This window comes from Ambystoma mexicanum, chromosome 8 (assembly GCF_040938575.1).
Source record: "Ambystoma mexicanum isolate Mex_15411 chromosome 8, UKY_AmexF1_1, whole genome shotgun sequence".
Taxonomy (NCBI): domain Eukaryota; kingdom Metazoa; phylum Chordata; class Amphibia; order Caudata; family Ambystomatidae; genus Ambystoma; species Ambystoma mexicanum.
In genome coordinates, this window is record NC_090929.1 from 733,099,710 (window position 1) to 733,122,972 (window position 23,263).

The 23,263-nt window shown below is 45.1% G+C and overlaps 1 protein-coding gene across 5 annotated transcripts in view; it reads left to right on the forward strand.

Annotated features, from left to right (window-relative positions):
- Nucleotides 1-23,263, forward strand: part of WASHC2C (WASH complex subunit 2C) — a 2,476,852-nt gene that overhangs the window by 727,967 nt on the left and 1,725,622 nt on the right. For 4 of the 5 annotated variants that reach the window (XM_069610545.1, XM_069610544.1, XM_069610547.1 and 1 more), the window contains exon 10: nt 8,535-8,609. The exons of the other annotated variant lie outside the window; for it this stretch is intronic. In XM_069610545.1, coding sequence (XP_069466646.1) covers nt 8,535-8,609 — 75 coding nt within the window. The remainder of the gene's footprint in view (nt 1-8,534; nt 8,610-23,263) is intronic. 5 annotated transcript variants of the gene reach the window in all.

The following is a 23,263-nucleotide window of genomic DNA, read 5'->3' on the forward strand; positions in this document are numbered from 1 at the left end:
AGATTGCTAATATTGAGAGTTCCCTAAACGAGTGATGCAGATTAACATTAATAGTGATTCCTTAGTGGTGGGCATGTGCTACCCTGGTCTACTTATCTCATTGTTCGTAGTTTCTATTGTGGACGGATCTGGTGGGTGGGGGGCTTTGGTGAGATTGTTATTGCATGTGTGCCACAGCAAAAGCTGCTGACTTACCTGGAGTGCTTGACGGGTGGGAGTGTTGTGGGTGGGTTGATAGTGTTTCAGATGTGCCACACCCAAGGCTGTGGTGTCAGGTGAAAAAAACTGCAAGAGCTGCCAGCCCCTGTGTTGTGATTGATGCAGGGGACTTTTTATTAGTGGTGTTTTCTCGGTGTGCAATGGATTGGGAGAGTATTGGGAAAAGCCCGGTTTTAAGGGCCTTCCTGAATTTCAGGTGTTTTTCAGTGTTGCAGTAGATAATTCCAGATGATTGGCGGTTGGACAGAGAAGGAGGAACCACCAAGCCTTGTGGAGCTGTGGGGTGGCATCACTAGGTAAAATGCTGTGCGAGATCTGATGTTCCTGAAAGGTTGGTAGGGGACAATTCTGTCTCTGAGGATTTCCGGGCTGGTGGTGTGGACTGCACGGTGGGTAATGCATATGGCTTTAAAGGTGGTGCGTGGAGCAATAGGAAGCCAGTGGAGGACTCTCAGCGTAGGGCTGATGTGTTTTCTGGCGGGCAGGTTAATGAGTAGGCGTGCTTGTTAGGCAGAATCCTGGGCAGTGTCCTTAGGGACCACTACACAAGATTAAGACTACAGGTGGTAGTACAATTTCACCTTTGGTACAAACCTGTACTACACAGTTAGAGTGGTAGCAGTAGCAGAGCAGCCAGACTTACCGCAAGAGCAAATGAGCAGTAGTAGAGATTACACAAAAGACTACAATTACTGTGACTCAAGCCAACACTGACTCAAGGTTTTTGGTTAAAAAGTAAAAGTACATTTATTTCTAGACCTCTGTTTGCAAAACACTTCACTTCTATTAAATTAAAACCACACGTAAAATACACTACAGCACAATTCAAGGTAAGTACCTTTGGATTTGACAGACCGGTGTTGTGAAACAAAGACATTACCAGGGGTTGTTACACAACCACTTTTTGACAGTAATGACAGTTCGGTCTTACGAAAGAGACGCGTACCAGCAAGAAGAAATGTTACCGTAGTCAAACACACTTAGCGCATGAATTAACACATGAGAGTTGGGGTAAAAAATCATAGGCAATACTTATGTCAAGGAAGATAGAATCACGAGACACTTTCTAACACAAAGATAAAAGTCAATAGGCCTGCGCCAGTGTCAATGGGACAGGGTCCTGTTGTCGAGGATCACAAGGTTAGCAAAGTTCACAATTCGAGATTGCCAGGAGTACTTAGATATTGTCAAAAGGGAAGCAAAAGTTAAGAGGGAAGGAAGATGAGGACAAGCCTTTGGTGAGGAGAAAAGGGTACACCCTAGTTCCTCGAAGTCTGACACAGTACCTTATTTGTCTGAAAAAGAGCTGGTGCCACGGCAGTTGTCCCTGATAGTTCCTGCAGACTCACGGTTCCAGAAGCTTCAGTCGTGGGGACAAGAAGGACGACGTCTGGAGCGATCTGCACTACCCAGGGATGAAGCCAGCAGCAGCAAAGCAACAGTGAATAAAAGGTGCGCTCCTTTAAAACACGAGAGGCTCTTCAGATGGCTATCCGGACCTACTACAGCTATGTGCAGCGATTTCGACCAAGAAGAGGATCCTCTGCCTGTGTAAGGTGAGCTGGTTGATCCCACCAGGCTCAAGGGAAGAAGATTCCGGACTGGATCTTCTCTTGTCGTTGAAGGATAGATATCTCCGGACTGCAGCAGGGCTTCACCGGGACTCAGGAGTTGCAGCAGCCGTCTTCTTCTCTGCTTCTCTTCGGTTCCTTGCAGTTCCAGTAGCGACTCAGTTCCAGTAGCGACTCTGATTTCCAGCCCAAGAGTCCTACCTTTCATGCCAAAATCCCCCATTCACACAGCCTGGCTCTCACTCACTCAGCAGGGGGGTTGTCCGGCCTGGACAACCACCTCAGCCAATCCAGACAATTGCAACCAGACTACACCCCTCCCTCACATTGAGCCTACCTAGACACCCAGATGCCACAAGGAGGGCTTCTGGACAGAAGCCCGCCAAAAGCCGGCAAACAAAGGAGGCAAACCTGGCTTGCCGTGCAGAGTAAAACACAAGAAGGACTTTAACAAAAAGAAATGGCGATTAAACCCAACCAGTGCCGAAATAAAAAGTATTTAGTCAAGCGGGTTTAAGTTCGAGGCTAATATAATAGCCTAAAACAGTACCACGTTTATGTAGTATAATCGTGGTAGAAAAGTTAGGGTAGATACTACTGCAACCAGCCAAGTCTTAATGTTAATAGAGCAAAACAAAGCTCAGAGAGGCACAGACAAAAAGGGATAGGAATTAACCCTTTCCAGTACTCCATGTAAGATGGGGTGTGCTGGGTCTGCAGTTTTAAATTACTACATAAAGTAAATGGCAACTTTACTTGTTTGTGGTGGACAGTAGTCCGCCCCAGAAAAATGGAGTCAGTGGGAAGTCTCAAAGACAACCCTGTTTCACTGGACTGAAGGTGCTGTGTAAGGCACACAAAAAGTGGGGCTCATGGAGTGGTGTGCTCCAGAGCCCACAATCACACAAACAGTAGGAATACACATGGCAAAACACATGTAAGAGTGGGAAAAGGCTCACACTCTTACCAAGTGGAAAAAAATAAACCCTGAAATCCAGCATAGCTGCTGAGGGAAATTAGCCATAAATGAGAATTCTCCCTAACAGTATTGCCGGGTTTTTGATTCTTTGGAGTTTCCTTAGTTGGGATACTGGTGCTCCTAGGTAGAGGCAGTTTGCGTAGTCTAGTCAGGACAGGATGATGGCCGAGAAATGTTGGGGATAGGTAAGGTAGGGGAAAATCCGCCTGAGAATCAGTAGGTGGTAGAAGCAGGTTTTGGATACACTGGTGGTGTGTTGGGGTGAGGGATAAATCTGAGTCCAACTCGCATCCAAGGTTTTTAACCACGTTAGAGGGTGGCACTGTTGGCCCTAGTGGTTTGGGCCACGGGATTGGTTGGGGACGGAGCGCTGTTTTCCTGCAGTCTAGTATTTCGGTTTTCTTCGGGTTGAGGGTGAGGTGGATGGTCGTCATCTAGTGATCAATGTCAGAGAGGCACAATGACAGGTCCAGGCTGCCAGAGCCTTCGGAATTTGGGATTTCGAGGATGGTCTAAGTATTATTTGCGTAGTTGTAGCAAGTAAGGTTGTAAGAGCGGATGATTGCGGAAATGGGTTTTATGTACAATTGGAAGATTAGGCGTGGTGTTGATGCTCCTTCGGGGGACACCTTTATATACTGGTCGTGATATGGATGTGAACTGGTCGAGGTGCATGATTTTCGACCTATTAGAGATAAAGGATGCAATCCAAGAAAGGGCTGTGCTTTTGATGCCTAGTGTTTGCAGTCTGACTAGTAGAATCGAGTGATCGATGGTATCGAAAGGTAATGAGAGTTCTAGCAGGATGAGAACCGCACAGCCGTCTGCATCGGCTGTACTTTTCAAGTCGTCCCAGATAGAGACTAGAGAAGATTCTGTTCCCCTTAGTGGTCTGAAGCCTGATTGTGCTGGGTCTAGGAGGTTGTTGGCTTCAGCAAATTGGCCAAGCTGTTTGTAAGACACAGGGTCCATCAGTTTGGCGATGAAACTAGCATTGGAGATAGGACGGTAGTTTTGGGGGAGGACTGGGTCCAAAGTCGGTTTTTTGAGAATGGGTTTGGTGAAGGATGTTTTTAGGTCTTTCGGGAAAGATCCTGATGTGAGAGTGATTAAGGATTGTGCATGCGACGTTACCTGCACAGGTGGAGGGTGGTATTTTTGTTAAGCATTTTTGTAAGCATTGATGGTGGACACAGTCCTTTCGGGGAGTCTGACGGGTGGCTGACTGCTACAACCGAGAGGAATTCTTCGTGTGTGATGGGAGAGAGCGAGTCAAAAAATTGTGTCTGTGGGCGAGTGGGAGGTGGCTGTAAGTATTTTAGTTTAGCAATGATGGCAGTGTGTCTTTCGTTGGTGGCATTGTAGAAGTGGAGCGACAGGGTGCTGCATAAGATTTGGAGCTTGGAGTGAGCAAGCGCAAGCATTAGGGGGATTTGAATTCTGCTATGATTTTATGAACTTCCTTACTCGGGTTGCAATCATTTTGGATTTGGTTCCCATAGAACAATTCTTGCTTTTTTTGATTTCCGATCTGTAAATTCTGGTTGTCCTTGTTAGGGCGTTTTTTTTCTGGGCTGACGGGTCTGCTTTCCAAGCCCATTCCAGACGGTGCTTGAGAGTCTTTAGTGGTTTGAGATTGGGGTGAACCACCTTGGCGTTGGTCCAAATTTCTGCGAGGTATGTTTTGACTGCGTGAAGGGCGTGAGGCATTTGTAAGCCAGAGGGCGAAGGATTCTATTGCTGATGGTCCTTCCTGGACGAAAGGTGAGTTGAGAGAGAATTCAAGATCTGGGGTGTTTACCACTTTGTTCCGTAGTGGGAAAGTGGAAGGGGGTTGGTGGTGGTCGTGTGGGGTCTCGACCGCTGACTGCAGTGCTCACAGGTATGGAGAAACACAATGCTGAGTGATTGTTCCATGACAGGGGGGCGCGGGTAGATTTGTTTGCGGTGATGAATATTGTGTCGGGTGTGACCTCGTGTGGGTGCGAGTGGAGGTGTGGTGTTTCAGGTTCAGTTGTTCTAGATTGTCTGAGAATGACCTGGTCATAGAGTTTGACTGGGAGCCGAACCATATGTTGAAATCTCCTAAAATGGTGAGGGTTGGGTGTAGGATGAGGTTGGCGGCCAGCGCTTCACCAAATGTGTCTGCTAAGTTTTTGTTCTAGCCGGGGGGGTCTGTAGATGAGTAGGAAGCTGTGTGAGGTAAAGGGTGTGAGTTGGAGTTTCACCAGGAGGGATTCATAGTCTGTGGTGCTGGTGGCGGTGTCCTTGGTTATTAGATTGGATTGGTCTTTGTGTAATATTGCGAGCCCCCCTCCCCTTCGTGATCTGTTCCAGAAGGTGAGAATGTAGCCAGGTGGGAAAGTCTTGTGCGCAAGGGGTTCGTAGTCATCAGAGAACCAGGTCTCAGTAATGAATAGGATGTCTGGGTTTTCATCTGTGATGAGGTCATAGATGTGGAGTTTATTTGTGTTGGGGAGAATTCTCTCTTTAGGCTGAATTTCCTAACCTAGTGAGTCCCCAGCAGCTTTGCTGGATTTCTGGAGTTTTATTTTTTCTCCTGCCAAGAGTGAGAGTCTCTTTCTCCCACTCTTGGACATGATTTATGGTGTTCCTTTGACTGTTAATGTGGTCCTTTACTCCATAGGGTCTCATGTGTTTTTACTATGTGTGTTACACAGCAACCTCTGTGCAGTAACACAGGGGTGTCAAAGTGACACCCCACCATAGACTCCATACCCTGGGACTGACTACTGTCTCCCAGGGCATGTAAAGTCACCATTGGCTTTACTAGTCCCAAATTATGAACAGAAACCAGTACAAACCATCATATTGAGGACGTACTTGTCGGGGCAATTCGATTGCCCCGGGGTCTGTTAGTCGAGGGAGCACGTCTCCGTCCCCCCTGATCGAGTTTTTACTGGTGGCAGTGGATACTACTTTTTATATTCAACCGCGAATATATCCCTATGGGATTTTCCCATTATTCGAGGCTACCAACTTTAATTATTTAATTCTCATAGCCTCGAACTTACCGCCGGTTTATTTATTTAATATTAATTCGCCGGTTGGTATTTTTTGCCAGGACTTGATTCTAAAATGGCGTTTGTGTTCTCTTCTGTGACTCCAACCCAAGTCGAGCCCTTTGTTCCACTTTTTGGCGGTCTTCTCCACAGAAGCCTCCAAAAGTGGTGCCACTGTGTCTGGGTACCACAGGGGGTGTGGGAGGGGGTTTAGGCACCCTGGACTGAGTTACCTTGGTAACTCAAGTCGCACTCTTGTGTGATTGGCCCCGGCTCACCACTTAGCATGTTTGATTGACAAGTAGGCTGAGTGAATGGGGGTGTGCTGCATAAAACAGGGCTTTGGGGACTGGAAATTCAGAAGTCGCCACAGGACCTGAGAATCCGACGAGGGAGAAGCTGAGCCGACCTACCACGACGACACCACCGGTGGACCGCTGCGGAACTGACTCACCACTTCCCGACGACAGAGAAGATCTCCCGGCTGGAGAGGCTTCTTCCCCTGACTGGTGGGCACAACCAGTTTACCTTCTTCTCTTCGCATCCCAGGCCGGCTTGTGGTCGAATTGCCTGTGCCAAGCACCCCAGCAACCGGATAGCCACTTACCACTGGACCGCGAATAAAAGGACCGCTCCTTTTACCCGAGAACTCCGCGGCTGGTTTCTTCCCTGGCAGTGCAATGGACTCCTGTCTTCCTCCCCGACGAGATCCTCTCTTCCCCCGGACGAAGCACCAACTTGCATCCGCTGCCAGGAACAACTGCCCCCGCTGGAGTATTCTCACCACTTTAAGGTACTGTGTCCGCCGGGCCTCCCTTTCTAAAGATTGCTACAAGGTAATAATAATCCCTTAACCTTCTGGACTGGGCTGGCCGCCTTGACCTTCTAACTGGTCCCTATCTTTTGGTCCAACTCTTTTTGAACCTTTGCAAGACTCTTGTGCACTTCAACCGTGTGACCTTGCACACATTTTGTTCTGATCCCCTTAAAGTGGATCCGGCCTTCTGAACTCTAACTTCACGGTTTTACTTGCCTTCCTCTCTTGTTTTGTTCTTATGAAAGTGTTGGGATCTGGTTCACATTATACTCTGCTTTTCTCTCCCTTTTAAAACGAATTATTAGAGTGCCATCTGCGTTAAGCGCTCACCGCTGTCTGAAAATAAGTGGGGCTTTACTTAAGACTTGTCTAAAATTCTTCTAAAGGAGTGTATATCTTTTAGTGACCGTGTTTTTGAATTGCTTACTATTAGTGCCTGTGTGTTTTTCCAGATGTGGTTTTAAATAAATAATTATATCTCTTTTACACCAAGCTCTGGTCAGTGTTTACTTGTTCTACTGTGTTCTCTTGACCTATTGTGAATACTCTGTATACTGCCTAACTCTTCTTGAGGGAAGTCTGACTGCTCAGCCCCAGCTACCAAGTGAATCTGTGTGGTACAGACTGCTACCAAGTGGGTTTACTGCCAAACACCTGTAGTCTTAAATCTTTTGCATTGGTCCCAGAAGGAACTGCACAGGTTTCTGCCTAACAATTTGCACTACCATTTCAGGGTGCTCGCCCACTTTAGTAGCTATTCAAGGTAAATGCATATGTGCACAAGAATAATATCACAAAAACGGTAAGAATCCCAGAGCTGCCACCAGCTTTTCTTAGGCACATTGTCAAAGTAACCAAAAAGCCATTTGGAAAAAATGTATAAGGATGCAAAGTATCCTAACTCCACTTCAATGTAAGGTGATGTGTGCAATTGTAAAAATACAATAATTCCAAAAGAGAGACATAGGCCATCATTACGGGGTTGGCGCCAACCCTGTGAGGTCGTTACCACTTCCTGACATCCCAGTGCTACCAGGAAATCACAGGCAGCAGAGGTATGATTTATTTCCCATTCCCATGCAGTCCCATACGACTCCATGGGAATGGGAAACCTGAAGCACCGTTAGTAACAGTGCCTCATAGAAAAGCCTGCCGGTAGGGGCCTGAACTCCCAGCATGTCAGGCCTGCTGGGAGTTCCGTGCCCCTACAGGCCAACTCATGGTACGTTGCTACTGGCACCTTTATTTCAGGACCACCAACCTTGTAATGAGGCGCATAGTCTGGCAGTACTGACAGCCTTGGGGACTAGTCGGTTTCCCCATAAGAATGAGCAAATCAGCAAGGGAAGTAAAACTGAAGGATTTACTGACCATCAAAAGTCAGGACATTTGTTTAAAAAAATAAGCAAAAAAGACTGGGGGTTCCATAGAAATCTATGCTGGGGAAGGTGCAATAAGAACAGCTTTCCTAACCTGTGATGAGTACTTGATTGACTGAGAGTTCTATATGTGTAACATAATTAGGATATATGTTTTTCACTATATCAGTTTGTTATATTGTCAATGGATACATGTGTGGACTGATTGTACCTTTGTGTCCGCCTTGTTACCTCTACCTGAGGATGATGCTTTGTTGCTCTGTTCACGTTACCTACCTTTAAGAGGTTTGGCTTCCCCTTCTGGTCAGTTGCGTTATCCGACCATTGAGGTCAGGTAGGGCACTGATTGAAAGAGATATGTGATTTCCATTATGTATGTGCCAATCATTAAAGAAAAGGTTTGTTGATGGTAATGATTATTTATATGTGCATTGTTCATTTATGAACATCTGGGATGAATTATGCAGCAATATTTGTTTTAAATGTGAAATGTTACACACCATGTTTACTAACAAGCTATAATACACTATTTGCCTCTATTTTAAGCTCTTTCTTCTGTGGAATCCATGCCTAAAAAGCAAATAAAAGAAACCAAAGAAATTCGAAATGTTCCATCAGATGGTAGGTAACTTTGTGCATAACAAAGTAATTTTTATAAAAAGCACTGTCTTTGATTAAATGTGTTTCTAAACTCAATGCATTGTGAAACCTACACAGCAATTGGTGAACTGTTGATCATGTTTCATTTTCTTACATGTCATAAATCAATACTCAGTGTGTTCTTTCCAAGTTATAAACAATAACTTCTCAGCAATGGCATAACAAAAAATGAGGAGGGGGGTGGCTTGGTGGGAGGATTTTGTGAAGCCACTCTATTATGGTGAAGAGGGAAGATGTTGGAAACTATTTCATTTTTGGATAATTTCCATTCGTAGTTTCTGTGGACGCCAAATCTTTTTGCTTTGCTTTTTAACCTGTTCTGACTTTTTAAAGGGAAGTAAAGCCTTCAACTTCACTTCCCTTGCCTTTTGCTCGCTTGTTATAAGTAAATTGATCAGCCCTTCAGACTATCACAGCAGTGAAACTGTTTCCCTTTTTATCTTTTTCTTTTTGGAACGTTTTGACCTTGCACACGCATCTTACAATGCAGTGCAATGGGGATACTTTTGTATTACCTTAGCCTTTTACACATGGGATTTTTGGCTACTTTTATATGTGCCTAAAGACAAGCTGGTGGCCGCATATTTTTTTTCCTTTTTTTGTGTTCTTTCTAGTGTGCACATTCACATTTACTTTGTATGGCTACTAAACGTTGTTACTGCCCTACAAGATTGGCCTCTGCAACTTTTGTGGGCTTTGGGGGGTGGTTTATTTTTTCCTGAGATCTGCCCCCCTAGAATGGATGTGCTACTGCAGTCATCAAACACAGACCAGAATTAAAAAATGTAAACACACTTCATAAATCTGGTGCCGTACATGCTTTGGCAGAAAGCACCAGGTCATGGCAACCATTTATACACAAATACAATTGTGTTTTTAAACGGCCTGAGCCCTTAACTCTTCGCACTTAAATAGACATTAAATTAAGCTGTTTTATTTGTATTTTGTATGTTCACAGAATTGTATACAATCAATACTTAATGGAAGTGTTAATTATTGCACAAGACCCTTATTCCACATTCAGTTTAAGTCCCCACAGGCGTAGTGTGCAAATTATATTGAATTCCACTCTGTGAAGATATTACACATATTGAGTGCACTGATGTTGTCTTGCATAAGTGAATGTTGGCTTGAAATGTGTCCTATTATACAAAAATGTTCACAGGCTTGATGTTTAATGGATAATAATCGGGTCTCATTACAAGTTCAGCAGTAGGGCAGAAAATGGTAGTAACAGAATTGCTGCCCCTTTTACCAATCTGCTCATATATAAGGATTATTGAAAATGAACACTAATTCCAACTGTGGATTTAACCCTGGAGAAATTAGTACCAGAGGAATAAACAATGAAAACCAGCAATAATTTCCCCAGGGCTAAATCCACCAGAGGAATTGGCGCCGGAAACAAAAATACTAATTCTATTGTATGTTCAGGTTGAAATACCAGACGAAACACTGGCAAAAGCATAGTGCAGTTGTCCCCATCCAAAAGGTGAAGGTAGATGCATTCAGATGATGGAAATTAGCCCCAGGCACACCCAATTGGCCCTGAAAGTATATGTGAGGCCCACACCTTCCCCAAACACACGTTCCAAAACAGTGCAGCCAGTAAATTCAGCCGCTAGAAGTAGTAAAACTCAAGCTCCAAGACCCTGCTATACATTGATCTGAAGAGGCATGCACAGCTGCATCACAGAATACATCCAGCACATAGTCAGAGGAGACGCCTTGCAAGGAGTGCACCCATTCCCCAGGTCAGTTAAGCTCTCTGGGCACTTCCTAATGTGCACCTGATAACCTAGCGCCTTAACATAGAGCAATATTAGCTGAGCTACTCTCACTCATACAGGCACATTTACAAAGAATGATCAGCAAAAGAACAACTATCCCACTGTTGCTGAAAATCTGTTAAAGGGGGAAAGCCTTTTCACAATCCGCCAGTTCAAGCGATACTTAAAAACAGATGCCTCACTCTGCCGATAGGGAGGCCCTTACCTTCACCAGACAGCGCATGGCCTGTGGACACAGATCACAGCCTAAAACCACATCAAACATTTGGAGCTACTAGCGGTACTCTAAGCCCTACAAGCTGTTCAGCTGCATCAGCAGGTCAGACAGTGCAAGTCCTCACAGACAGCACCACTGCCCTGTTTTACATAAACAAGCAGGGAGGCACAAACTCTCCAAGCCTGTCCAGGCTATCCCAAAAAATGTGGAAGTGGGCACTCAATTGGAACATGTTTCTAGTCTCTCAATACGTTCCAGGGCAACTCAATGCTCTAGCAGACACTCCTCTACCGGAGGAGCATGAGTGGCAACTCAACAGAGAAATTTTAGACAGTCTTCTCCCTGTGGGGTTATCCTCCTTTAGACTTGTTTGCCACAAACTCAAACACACAATGCCCAGACTTTGTATCCAGGTTTCCCATACCAGAGTCCAAGGGGAACGCTGTGTGGATGAGCTGGTCAGGGAAATTTGCTTAGTCCCCTCCACCCCCAAAATGACAGCACTCCTCAGCAGGATAGTGCACAAGATGCACCAGGAGCAAGCCACGCTAATCCCGATAGGGCAAGACAACCATGCATTCCAAATCTGCTCAAACTGGCGATGTGCGAACAGATCAAACTTGTGTGCCCCTACAACATGCTATCCCAGCACGGGGGGAACAGCGCTCCATCCACATCTTCAGTCTATGAATTTTGCCGTCTGGCTCATGAAGTCATAGAGTTTGGACAGTTAAAATTACCTCAAAGGTGTATGGATATTCTCAAAGACACATGCAGATTCAACACCAGGCACTGCTACTTCAACAAGTAGAAAAGATTTGTGATATGGTGCCGATCAAAAGCTTTAAAATCAATTGAATGTACCACATCAAAAATACTTCACTTCATGCTCTACTTACTAGAGTTGGGCATAGTATTTAACTCCATCAAAGTTCACCTAGCAGCTCTGTCCAAGTACACCACTTCACAAAACAAGGTGTCCTGGTGGAAAGTTCCTGTTATTAAGGCTTTCATAGAGGGAGTAAAGAGACTTTACACTCCCATTTCCAACTCGTCACCAGGTTGGGATCTTAATGCTGCACTCTCGAATCTCATGGGTCCACCCTTTGAGCCTGTGCACAAATCCAGCCTCAAACACCAAACCTACAAGACTCCTTTCCTAGTAGCCATCACCTCAATAAGACGGGTTAGTGAGCGACAAGTTTTTTCAGTGAAAGACCCTTTCTTTGTTATCCACAAGGACAAGGTGGTACTTAAAACACATCCTAGGTTTTCACCTACATTCATATCCAAGTTCCATGTTAACCAGTCCATGATCTACCCACATTTTTCAAAATCCATCCAACTCAGCTGAGAGAGGCCCCCATACACTAGATGTAAGGAGGTTAGTTGTGTACTATGTAAACAAAACAAAAAACACTAAGAAAAACAGATCAACGGTTTGTCTCGATAGCACCAGGCAGGGAGGTTGATCACATTTCAAAGATCGCCATCTCCAAATGGATAGTTAAGTGCATACAGCTCTGCTATTCTCTATCAAATAAAGCCCTGCCTTTCACACCATTGGCAAAGCAGCTACTTGGAGTTCCATACATACCTTTACTCAGCATTACTGCATTAGCGCACATTCTAAAGCAGATTCACAAGTGGGACAAGCAGTGCTAAGACATCTATTTCCCACCATACTGTCTCACAACCCACCTCCTTCTCCAGATACTGCTTGCTAACCTATGCATAGCATGTGATCTAATCAGATCCACAAGCCTCAGAAGGGATACATTACTCACTGTAATCTTATGTCTGATGCTTGTATCTGCTAAGATTCACATGCACCCACCCTTCCTCCCCTCTTGGAGTAGAAGTTGCATAGATGTTTCTTCTTGCTGTATTGCTATTTATCTGCTTTATTACATCTGTACTCACGCTACACTTCATGCTACCTCGTGTCAGAAACAAAATAATCTGAGGGACACCATGGGTACAGTGGACGTCACACTAGGGGTAGTATTACTGACATGCCAAGTCGACGTCCCTTTTTGAGTTTTGAAAATAATGTAATGCTCCTCGACTACCACTAGATGTTGGCCTGTGCATAGCATATGAATCTAAGCAGATACAAGCATCAAAAATAGGATTACAGTTATGTTATGTTATTTTGCATTTATATAGCGTCTTATATACCATTGGTATGGTCTGAAGGCGCTGTTGGGTTGAACGCCCTTGGGAACCGCAGTTCAGATCAGTAGAGAGAGTAGAGAGAGTCAAAAGGTGCATGTGAGCACCGGGTATGTGCGCAGCTTGTGCGATATCCGTGTAGTAGCTGCTTCTTAGCGGTAGGTGTGGTGGTTGAGTGATCAGGAGAATGTGTTAGTGGAGGCAGGTTTTATCCAGAACGGAGGCAGCTGCGTTAGGTCTGAGGAGAACGCCTGGCTGGGGGGTGTGAGACCAGCAGTGTCAACTTAGAATGATGTGGAGTGAGAGGCGGATGTTGGTATGAGAACAGTTATACCGAATGGTGTCATAGTGTCTCTGTGTTCTAGTTGAGTGGTGATGTAAAGGAGAGAGTAAGCGTGGGGTGTGATTTGATGAGTTATATGCTCTTTCAAACGTTCTCTGCATTCTAAACCATACTATATCCGTCACGCAATTCTATGCGTTCCAGTCCATACCGTGCACACCTATCCATTCTATGCGCCCCAGTCTGATCCAATACACTCAGTACAGTGAGTAATTTATCCCATATATATATATATGTTATGTATATTAGGTTTTGTGTGAAAATACTTGCTTGTGATTTTTATCTCCTTAGTGTGTAATGTAAAGGCTTAATAAATATTTGCCTTTTTATGTACTTACTGTCTAACTTGAATTACTGGCGAATCTGTGTGGACTCATTGTGGCCTTAGCCACTATTACACCATCCCCTTCCCAATGGTATTCTGTGTCACCTTTTATCTCCATCCAATCTAAATCTGGCCTTTCCCCACGGTTCGGATTACAATGATCCGCACATTTAAAGGTCCTCCTTTGCCCCAGCCCCTTTTCAGTCACCAGTGGTGGTGCTGTCGTAGCAGCCCTTTTTTGTCCATGTTTGCCGGGTGGGTTGCCTTTTATCAGGCGTGATGCTGGTATTCGTACAGTTATGTGGAGGTTCTCTGTGTGACAAGGCCAGGGATCTGACCTTGTTGGAGGGAGATGGAGACTCCCTCATCCTGCGGCAGGAGGACTACCTGGGTTTTCATCAAAGACCTGCCCCAAAGGCGTGGTGTGGGAGTTGTGAGGCCCACAGTCTTTCCCCTGTATATTCTCTTGTTACTAGTGGAGGGTACTTCTCTCCATTACCTAAAGCCTGAAATAACTTGTTCTGACTAGAGTTTGTTCTTAAATTTCACGATACAAGGTTCCTGAAAACACTGAAGCATTGGGAAATCTCTGCACTCCTGGAATTGGACTTGCTGGCCTTGTGAAGGACATAGTACCAGCAACACAGAGCCATGTTAGCAAGGGCCCCAATGAAAAACTCAATGCATCTCTTGAAGGGCAACCCGTTCACTGAACACCACAGTGAAGAGACTAACGCGAACACTACAAAAGGAGGCAGGGCTAAGTAGGGATTTTGAAACTTCCAGCTGATGTGTCACCTGCCAGAGGGGAAATCAAGATTAGACTGCCCTGAATAACAGGCGAACAAATGAGCCAATGGGAAAGTGACAGAACAAATATCTTAGGAAGTAAGTGGGTATGAAAAATACACAGTAGATAGCACGAATGTGGGTTGTTCGGGTGAGGTCAAGTGGATTGGAGCTGGAACAAAAGACCTGCAGAGGAAGGACGGTGGAGCAGAATGCCGGAAAGACTGTGGTTAGCATTGTTGTGGGTGAGGTGTTGGTTGTGAGAGAGAGAGTGGTACTTGTGTATAAGAGTGCATGGATGATTGTTGATAGTTGTGAGTATCGATTGGAGAGAGTAGGAGGAAATGTGAGATGAAGAAAAATATCTTAGAGAGCGGAAGAGGTGAGTGAAATTAAGTCGAGTGGACTGACATTGAAGGAGAAGATCAGAGGTGGGAACACAAGGGCTTAGAATTATTGAGTGGGAGGAACTGAGCATTTTTAAAAGGCACCACTTTGGATTGGTAGTATAGGTCCCCCCCTAGACGAAACCTAGAGCGAGTGAGATCAAAAACGCTGAGGCCTTAAGTAAGCAGTTGTTACCGATCTCTAGTGGACAACCTGGGGATTAGGAAAGCCCATGGGATACGTATTGCATTTCATCAAGATTCTAAGTAATTTTAACTTTGCAACAAAAAAATAGGACCCTTGTACCTTCCTCTGGTGTCTGGGTATTTTTAAGGGATCTGTGATAAAACAATACCACTCTTCATATCAACCCTTGCTCATCGTTGTTAGTGGCTGTGCAAAATCCACTCCCTCACACTAACATTACCTGCTGTGATCGGTTAAGTTCTAGCTTAGGCGAAACCCTAGTGTGGTGGGGTTGGGAAAGATTTTCTTTTTGCTCCTTTCCCTTCATAAATATCTTTGGACCCCCAAACGTGTTGCTTTTTTGGAGCTGTACCCAAGGCACTGAGCTGCTTGTTAGGATGTATGGCTCCCTGATTCTCAGCACCCTGCCTATTATTGTTTGTTGGGTGCTCACCTCTGGTCGAGGACCCACAAATAAACATAGAGGGTGGGGACAGTCCTTGTATTTGCATTACCAAAAGTTGTTATATAAACTTATATTTGTATCTGTGTAACTATATGCCTCTGTGTCAACATACTACCCCTGCCTGAGAGTTGAACCTTGTCACTCTGACAATCTTAATCTATACTTGGAGGGGTTTGACTTCCATTTCTTCCTACGTGTTAGCCTTCCCCATTAGGGTTAGTGGTTGCAGCATCCTCAGCGGAGGGTAGTACACAAATCTGGCTTAACAGACATCTTTGGAACTCCCTACTTCAATTAGTGGTGTTGTGTGGACTCGTATCCTTAGAGCACTCTCACACTTGTACTGAGTCAAAGTCTTGATTGCTCAGCCACACTACCTTGATTGGGTTTAGGGTAACTTCTTTGTGTCCTTCCTGTCCACCATAAATAGGATGGCCTCCTAATATCCTCTCTCCATGGTCTTATTTTAGCAATCCATCTTAACACTCCCCATGTCCAGCCTTCAGCTGTGTAGTATGGTCTTTAGCGTTCAGTGTAGATTCACTGGAGTGATAACATATTCTAGTTACCCAGAACACTAGGTTGTAAGAGGTTTAGGCATGTAAAAAATATTTATCCTAGGTTATATTGTGGAAACATACACTAGAACAGCTTTGTATGCACAAAGTTGTACATTTAAAGAAATTGTGTAGAAAAAGGGTTACCTACCTCTGTTGTTAAAGCTGATCTTGTGCAGAAACAGATGGCCCACCAGGAAGCTAGAAACGCATCTTTGCCTGATACTAGTCGTTGAGATCCTTTTCTAAAGTCAGCCCCTTTGGGGGGGGCTTTTAGAATGCCATCCTATTTAATGAAAACTGGGTAGACACTGAGCTACCATGATTGGGTAGTGTGCTTATCCACACTACCCAATGATGGTAGTGTGGATAAGCAGTCATGGCTCCCTCTCAGGAAAAGTGTGAGCATGGCGTAGGGCTACAATGAGTCCACACAGAACAACACAAATAATTCAAGCTGGTCCGTAAGCACATAACACATATATTAAGCCTTTATGAACACACTAAGCATAACAATAATCACATGCAAGTAATGTAATCAAAAACCATATGTAACGAGGGGCGCTTGAGAGCTTGAGCAAGATGGCAACTGCCTGACTGAGCTCTGGCATGGACAAGCAGGCTTGCTTAATTTTCATCCGCTGAGGCTTGTCCCTGAAGAGATACGACCGTGGTTCCATACAGCAGACCCAGTGGACAGGGATGTCATTTAGGAGTTTCCAGAGGTTGCAACTGCGACCTCTGTGGTCTCCCTTGCAAGCTCTGTTTAAAAAAATAAAGTTTTTTAAATTTTATTTCAATGCAAGCTCTTGGGCTGTGGCCACCACCATGTGCCTCTTTACTTCTGGAGTGGCTGGCTTTCTTGTTCAGGCCCCTTAAAACATAAGAAAAATAAGAACAGGAGTGCCACAAGTCTAACACTTTCAGCAATAACCCTAAATAAGAAAGAATATGAATACCAAATAATGTATCTTTCTGAAATTCTATAAAATAATTGCTAGACTCATTAAAGGTTTATTTCCGGCACACTTCAGGGGGTGAGTCACTGATTTAGTCTGCTCTTAAATGCCTCAACTCAGCCTTTCATCCTTCTGAGGTCGTTAAATGAGTACCAACACAGGTAGGGTGTTATTGGGCGTATATTTTTTCTATATAAAGCGCTTAAGCGTAAGTGCTATATAATAACACATCATTATCATTTGGTCATGGACATCTGCTTCCATTCACCGTAATTTGGTAATATGGGCCTATACACACTGATCTAAAGAATACATATGGCAATCCATTCTTGTATGAAATGTACCTCACATTATAATGATATCGTAACCATATTTTTCGTAGTGTACAATGCTATGTGATGCCAATTCTTGTTTTGTCAACGGGTGAAAGATTGTGTTCCATGGCTTCCTGCAATATCACTTTGGGGTGGGATCAAATGACATCACTTCCTGTGGGGGGTCAAGGGTTGTGTGATGTCACTTCCGCTACCCCTGGCATTTTGGTGAAATGACGTCCCTGACAGTGGAATAACCTGTGTGCAAGTCTTAGCATGATCCACTTGCATATGGCGAACAGCGAACAGAGAGACTGTGGAGGCTGCTATTGCAGATCAATTTATATGCTGATGCATTGCTAGACCGGTGCCCGCAGAGGCTGTGACACCCGCCTAACATAAAATCCACACCTGATGTGCTTTAATGAGCCTTGCAGGCATGAAAAGCATCTCAACTAGCTACTGCATGCAGGACACCAGATCCTATCATTGGACTAACCGCGCAGCGTGCAATAACCCCATCTCCTGTGCTCGTAATACACCGTCCCCAGCTTGATACAGCAATGGCAGAGAAGATGGTTGGAGAAGGGATATGGTGCATGCTTTCCGACTGACCTCCTTATGGAACATTACATGCTCAACAAAACGGTGACCGACCGGTGTATACACACTCCTGAAGACCCTTGCTCCCTGACATGCGCAAACCAGTGCTTTGGACCATTGCTCTGGGAAGCATTGCGCTGGCGCACCTGGGGTGCCCTCATCCAGTACACGCTTGGAGCATATATAATGGCGGCAGGAGGACTTTGAATGGAGGCATATTGGATAGTATGTACATCTTGCTACATAGTTCTAACGCAGTGAGGCTTGGCTTGGGGAATGAGCAACATTTTGCTGCCCACTGATTAATACACCGTCCCCTGCAGGGGTCATGCTATAGGCTCAAGACCTCCAAGTTACGGCCTGTTGCTACATAATGTAATATTTGACTGCTCTACAGGTTTATTGTGCACTCACAATTTCGAGTGCACTGGATGCAAAGGATATGCCAGTAACATCATCAGAATCAGAAAAGGAGCATGTTGGCGACAGACCTCAGTCTTGGGCCAAGTTACATATGCCTTCTATATACCTAGCAAAGATGGACGTCCTGTGACAACTTCAGCCAATCCTGTCTAAAATAAAAACTATCAGCCAACGCACGCAATAGACCAATGGTATGGTCCCGGACATCATGAAGGAGCAAAAGGACATTAATGGTCCGCTTAACATAAAAGCAGAACGCACCTCTGAAAATGAGCAATGCATAAGCACTCTGGATGACAGTCCGGACTGTCTCTCAGCAGAGATTAATGCAATGATCAAGGGGGTCTAGCGACCAGAGGCCGTGGCTCAAGAAAACAGATCCAGGCACAACAACTTCCAGCATTTTAGGGTCCCGGAAAACAAAGAGGGCACTAATAAAGAGGGATTTATATTTTGAAAAAATCCAGGACAAGCTGAAACTCGCTGAACCTTGAAACGTCGTCATAGAGCGCACCAAGCCCCTATCCTGAGCCCAACGCAGGAGAACGACCATGCATCATTACATTAAGGCTCCTCCGTTTCCAACATAAACTAACAATCTTAAAAGGATATTGTGTTGTGGGCACAATACAAATAAACAATGTCATGCGATGTTCTTTTTAATGACTTTTCCCCTGAAGTTTCCAAACACAGGAGGGACTTCAACCTCATTTTCTAAACTCTTAAGCGAAAGGATCTCTGGCACTACCTCAAGTTTCTGGCGGTATGGTGTATGCAAATAGACCGACAGTGGCACTCTTTTAACATGCCTGCCGAGGCCTAGCGGTTCCTATGACAATGGGACCTAGTCCCCATGGACGATATGCCAGCACCACCAGCAAACATCCCCACACCCTAGGGGACAAACCTAGCACGATCCAGCCATCAGTACCAAATGGAAAAAGGCTAGTAGTAGAACTATGGGTCCCGTATGTGCGCAAGACAAACGTCCAAGAAGATGATACTGACACCAATGGAATGCTCTGAGATGCGGAATAACGCTTATGTTAATGACCAAATAATGTTTGGACCTGATCTCTCATGCCTCAATAATATAGTGACTCTGGAAGCGCTACAATGATCTGTCCATGTCGTTCCGCTCTGGGCAATAACTATGAAGATTTTGATCGTTTATGATATGATAGCTTATTTATATAGCGCCTATACATAATGTGTTTCAAAGCGCGTCAAGGCAATGGAGGGAACAAGGGAAAATACAATTACATTCTTACAATCCATGAACAGTAAGGATGTGAAATTAACTATAGTACTCGGCCTGACGACATTTCAGATAGTGCAAGAGCTAAAACATAGATAAGAAAGGGAGGGGGGAGGGTGGGAAGGAAATGGAAACAGACAGGCGACTACCGTACTAGGCCTGACGACATATTAGATAGTGCTGCAGGGTGTGGGGGGGACAAGTACGGGGTAGGGGGAGGAGCCAGACGAGATTGCTATCATACTAGGTCCTGGGACAATTCTGATAGAGTAAGTGCATAGAAGAAAATAAGGGGAGGAGATAGGAAAAGGGAGAGGATGAGAGAACAGAGAGTAAGCAGTCAAAAAGAGTGTAGAAGCAAGAGGGGAGAGTGAATACAATTGCAGAAGTCGGTAGTAACACATAATGTTGCAAGCCAGGATACAAGATGAAGATGGGAACAGCATGATTCAGGGCCACCATGAGTACAGGATGCAAAGGAAGTTAAGCATGAGAGTTGAGAAAGGGTGACGCCTTGTGAATCAATGAAGTCCATAAAAGTCAAATCCAGCATTGGCCACAAGACGGTGATTGTGAAACCAGAATGTATCAGGACATACTCCTGCAGAAGTAGGCTGGAGTGGGCGGGGGGGAAGCAGGGTAGTAGAATCAAGCAAAACCGGCACCGCCTGTGTGCGAGATGGGCTGGGGGCACAAGGGACCATCACGGGGACCAGAGGGGGTGGGGATGGCCTGTGGGGACAGCAGGAGTAAACACATGTTTGTGCATGCTTATGTCTGAGCAGGGGGAGGTCAGGCCCTGGGTCTTCCTGGTCTGAACAGGCCCAAACAGGAATTGCCCTTCGCTTCGGATGCCCGGGTGAGAGACGCCGTTGATCTAAGAGTTAAGAGCAGGAAAGAAGAGGCAGGGCTAAGAATATGGGCGGGGCTTAGGCCATGTGACCTAGATCCACTTGGACCTGCTCCCCATCTGCAAAGGAAAAGAGGGCGGAGGGCTCCTTAAGTAGGGAAAAAGAGCGGCAACCTGGAAGGTGCCAGGTGGGCAGGACTTAGGCCAGGTGACCTAGATCCACTTGCACCTGCTCCCCATCTGCCCCGGACTACCAGCCCTATTGGTAAGCATCGACCACCACTTTGCAAGGCTGACCTTTGGCTCACCACATCATGTTCTATGTTTCTGTGCCTAATAATCAACACCATGACTCATCCTGTGACATTCAATTTGTACGACTAATGATGTTTGAGGTATTCCCATACTACACAAACAGTAGCGAGGCCACTTCTGAGTTTGCCTATTTTGTGCTTGCTATGTCCGGAACTCAAGGCTATTAAGTAGATGCTGCCATAGCTCCCAGCGGGTTGACTAAATGTGCACTAGCTCATCACCAGTGGTATGCATTGTTTACCCCCTTACCCACCCCCACCCCCACCAGAACAGCATATTATGTTTATTTATTGTTCTGATTTGGTTATCCACGTCCCAGAAGTGGGATTTTCTCAGTCTGGTAGAAAAACAGATAAGCAAGTTGTGTTTCAGTTGATACTGCATGGGTTGCTATACCTTTGTATTTGGTTCCTGTTTCTATACCCCAATGTTTTGGGTTTTCTTGTTTGGTAAAATGTTCAGTGCACACACACTACATGCATGAATATGTATGGTTCCACCATTACACATGTGATAAGAGATTGCTCCTTGTGCTACCTGATTAGCGTAAACTTGATTTCTGTGATGGATGATTTGAGAATAACATACCAATGGGCGGCAAGACTGGGAGTTCCCCTCATGGGGCGTTTGACATCATAGAGGGAAATCTTAATGTCACCCTGAATCCCAGATTACATAGACGAGGTACAGAACATAGCTCTCAACACACTCCTAAAAAAAAAAAAAAAGATCTCTGCACCTTGATGAATGAGCTTTGGCTTGTTGACGTTAGGCAAAACGAACACGGAGATGAGAGGTGTTGGGCGATGTATCATTGTTATGCTTCAAATTCTCTCTTGGTGAGACCCCCCAGCTCTTTTTGCTGGATCTGGACCTTTTCCTGAAATCCTGAATGAATTAATCTTTTTCCACTCATTCATTCTTATGGGCTCTGCCTTTTGGAACTATATTCTTTATATTTTACCTGTCTATGGAGTCTCTCTCCCTCGATATTTCTTAAAGCCATCTGTATTTTCCTATTGCAACACACAGTTCCTTATGAGCAGTGTTGCTGGGGAACCTTAGGCCCATCCTTTGAGATTCTTTGAATAGATCCTAGAGTAAACTACAGTTCTTTAGTATCTCTCCTAAAACCGTATAGTCTGAGAGATTGGCACACACCACCTTATGTGGCATACCAAAGGGATGCCTACTATCCCCCTTCTCTCTGCTCATGTGGCTTTTTATTCATATAGACAATTTCCTAGTTATGGCTGGTGGCAGTGGGCGTGTTCTACCAACTATTGTGTAACTTTCTTACTGCAGGCTATGTCCATAAGCTTTGGGTAGTGCACAAAAGGGGCACCCAAGTACCAATTTGGAGCCTTCCTTCTTGTTTTCACCATTACTAGTGTGATTGTCCTATGTTAACTCTTCTACTGGGGATGGGATGGGGTGGTGGTGGGGGGGTGGTGGGGGGGGGAATGGGGGTGTGTGTGTGTGTGTGTGTGTGTGTGTACGTGTGTGTGTACGTGTGTGTACGTACATACATACACACCACTGGAAGCTGAATAAACGAAGAAGATAACCAGACACGCCTCCAAACTCTTTGCAAAACCGTGAAGCGACCAATGCTGTCCTGGACCCGTTTTATGTGCAACAGAGGAACTCCGAAAAGGACGAGTCCTTCCCTTTGACTGTTGGGAACAATCAGTCCCAAGACTAACTTGGATTTTGGCCATCTTTCGAGGTCCTGTAGGTTTCCAGAACTGTGGAACCCCAATACCAGGATAGTTGCTGCCTATTTCGAGTGCATCCTTGTGGAAAGGCTGAATTCGTCGAAGTCTCTGCTGAGCCCTCAAGGATACTCCAGAGATCCAATCCAACTCGTCCAGACCCCTCATCAGAGTGTGGGACTGCAGGAACCGAAGAAGATTGACCGGGCGAATCGTGTTCTTTATTGGTGCTGCAGAAAAGGTGTCAAAACCGTAGAGTGACCAAAGAAGTTGATGAAAGCCGTGCCAGAGGTCCTCCCTCAAGACTGCTCCTGAGTGATCCCATCCATTGTCCTGACTTTTGTCATCAGACCAAGGAATCCGGAGGCTGGGTCCAGAGCTGCAACATCGCGGTGCATCCACCCCAAACGTTTTTTTCAAAACTAAGGTATTGTGGAGGAAAAGGTATTGCTTACCTTACTCACTCCAGAGCGTTGGAGTGCACGTTAAGGTGTCCAGGGCTACCCCCCCCTTACCTTACGACTCAAGCTGCTGCCTGTGTCTCATTAACAAGTTCTTTCACAGGGTCCCCAACATTGATTAAGCATTCTTGTATCTTCCTTCCTAGAGACTAGGAAGTATCCACAGGAACTTTTGATTTCTACTGCTTTGCAAGACTTTAAGCTGCTACGAACTGCCTTTTAACTAGGGTTGCGTTTTTGACTTTGAATGACTTGCAGTGCCATGAAACTGCCTCCTAGAACCTAAAGCTCTGCTAGGATAATACTAACCAACTGCTTTCTTTCCCAAAAATCACTATCTTATATGTGTATGCTGACTGAATGCAATTACTGTATTACTTTATGGGTGCGTGTTATGACTGATAGTACGGTAGACCTGTCAAACTCCTGTAACAGTTGTACGCGTTCAGCAACTACCAACTAAGAAGTGGCCTTTTGAAACT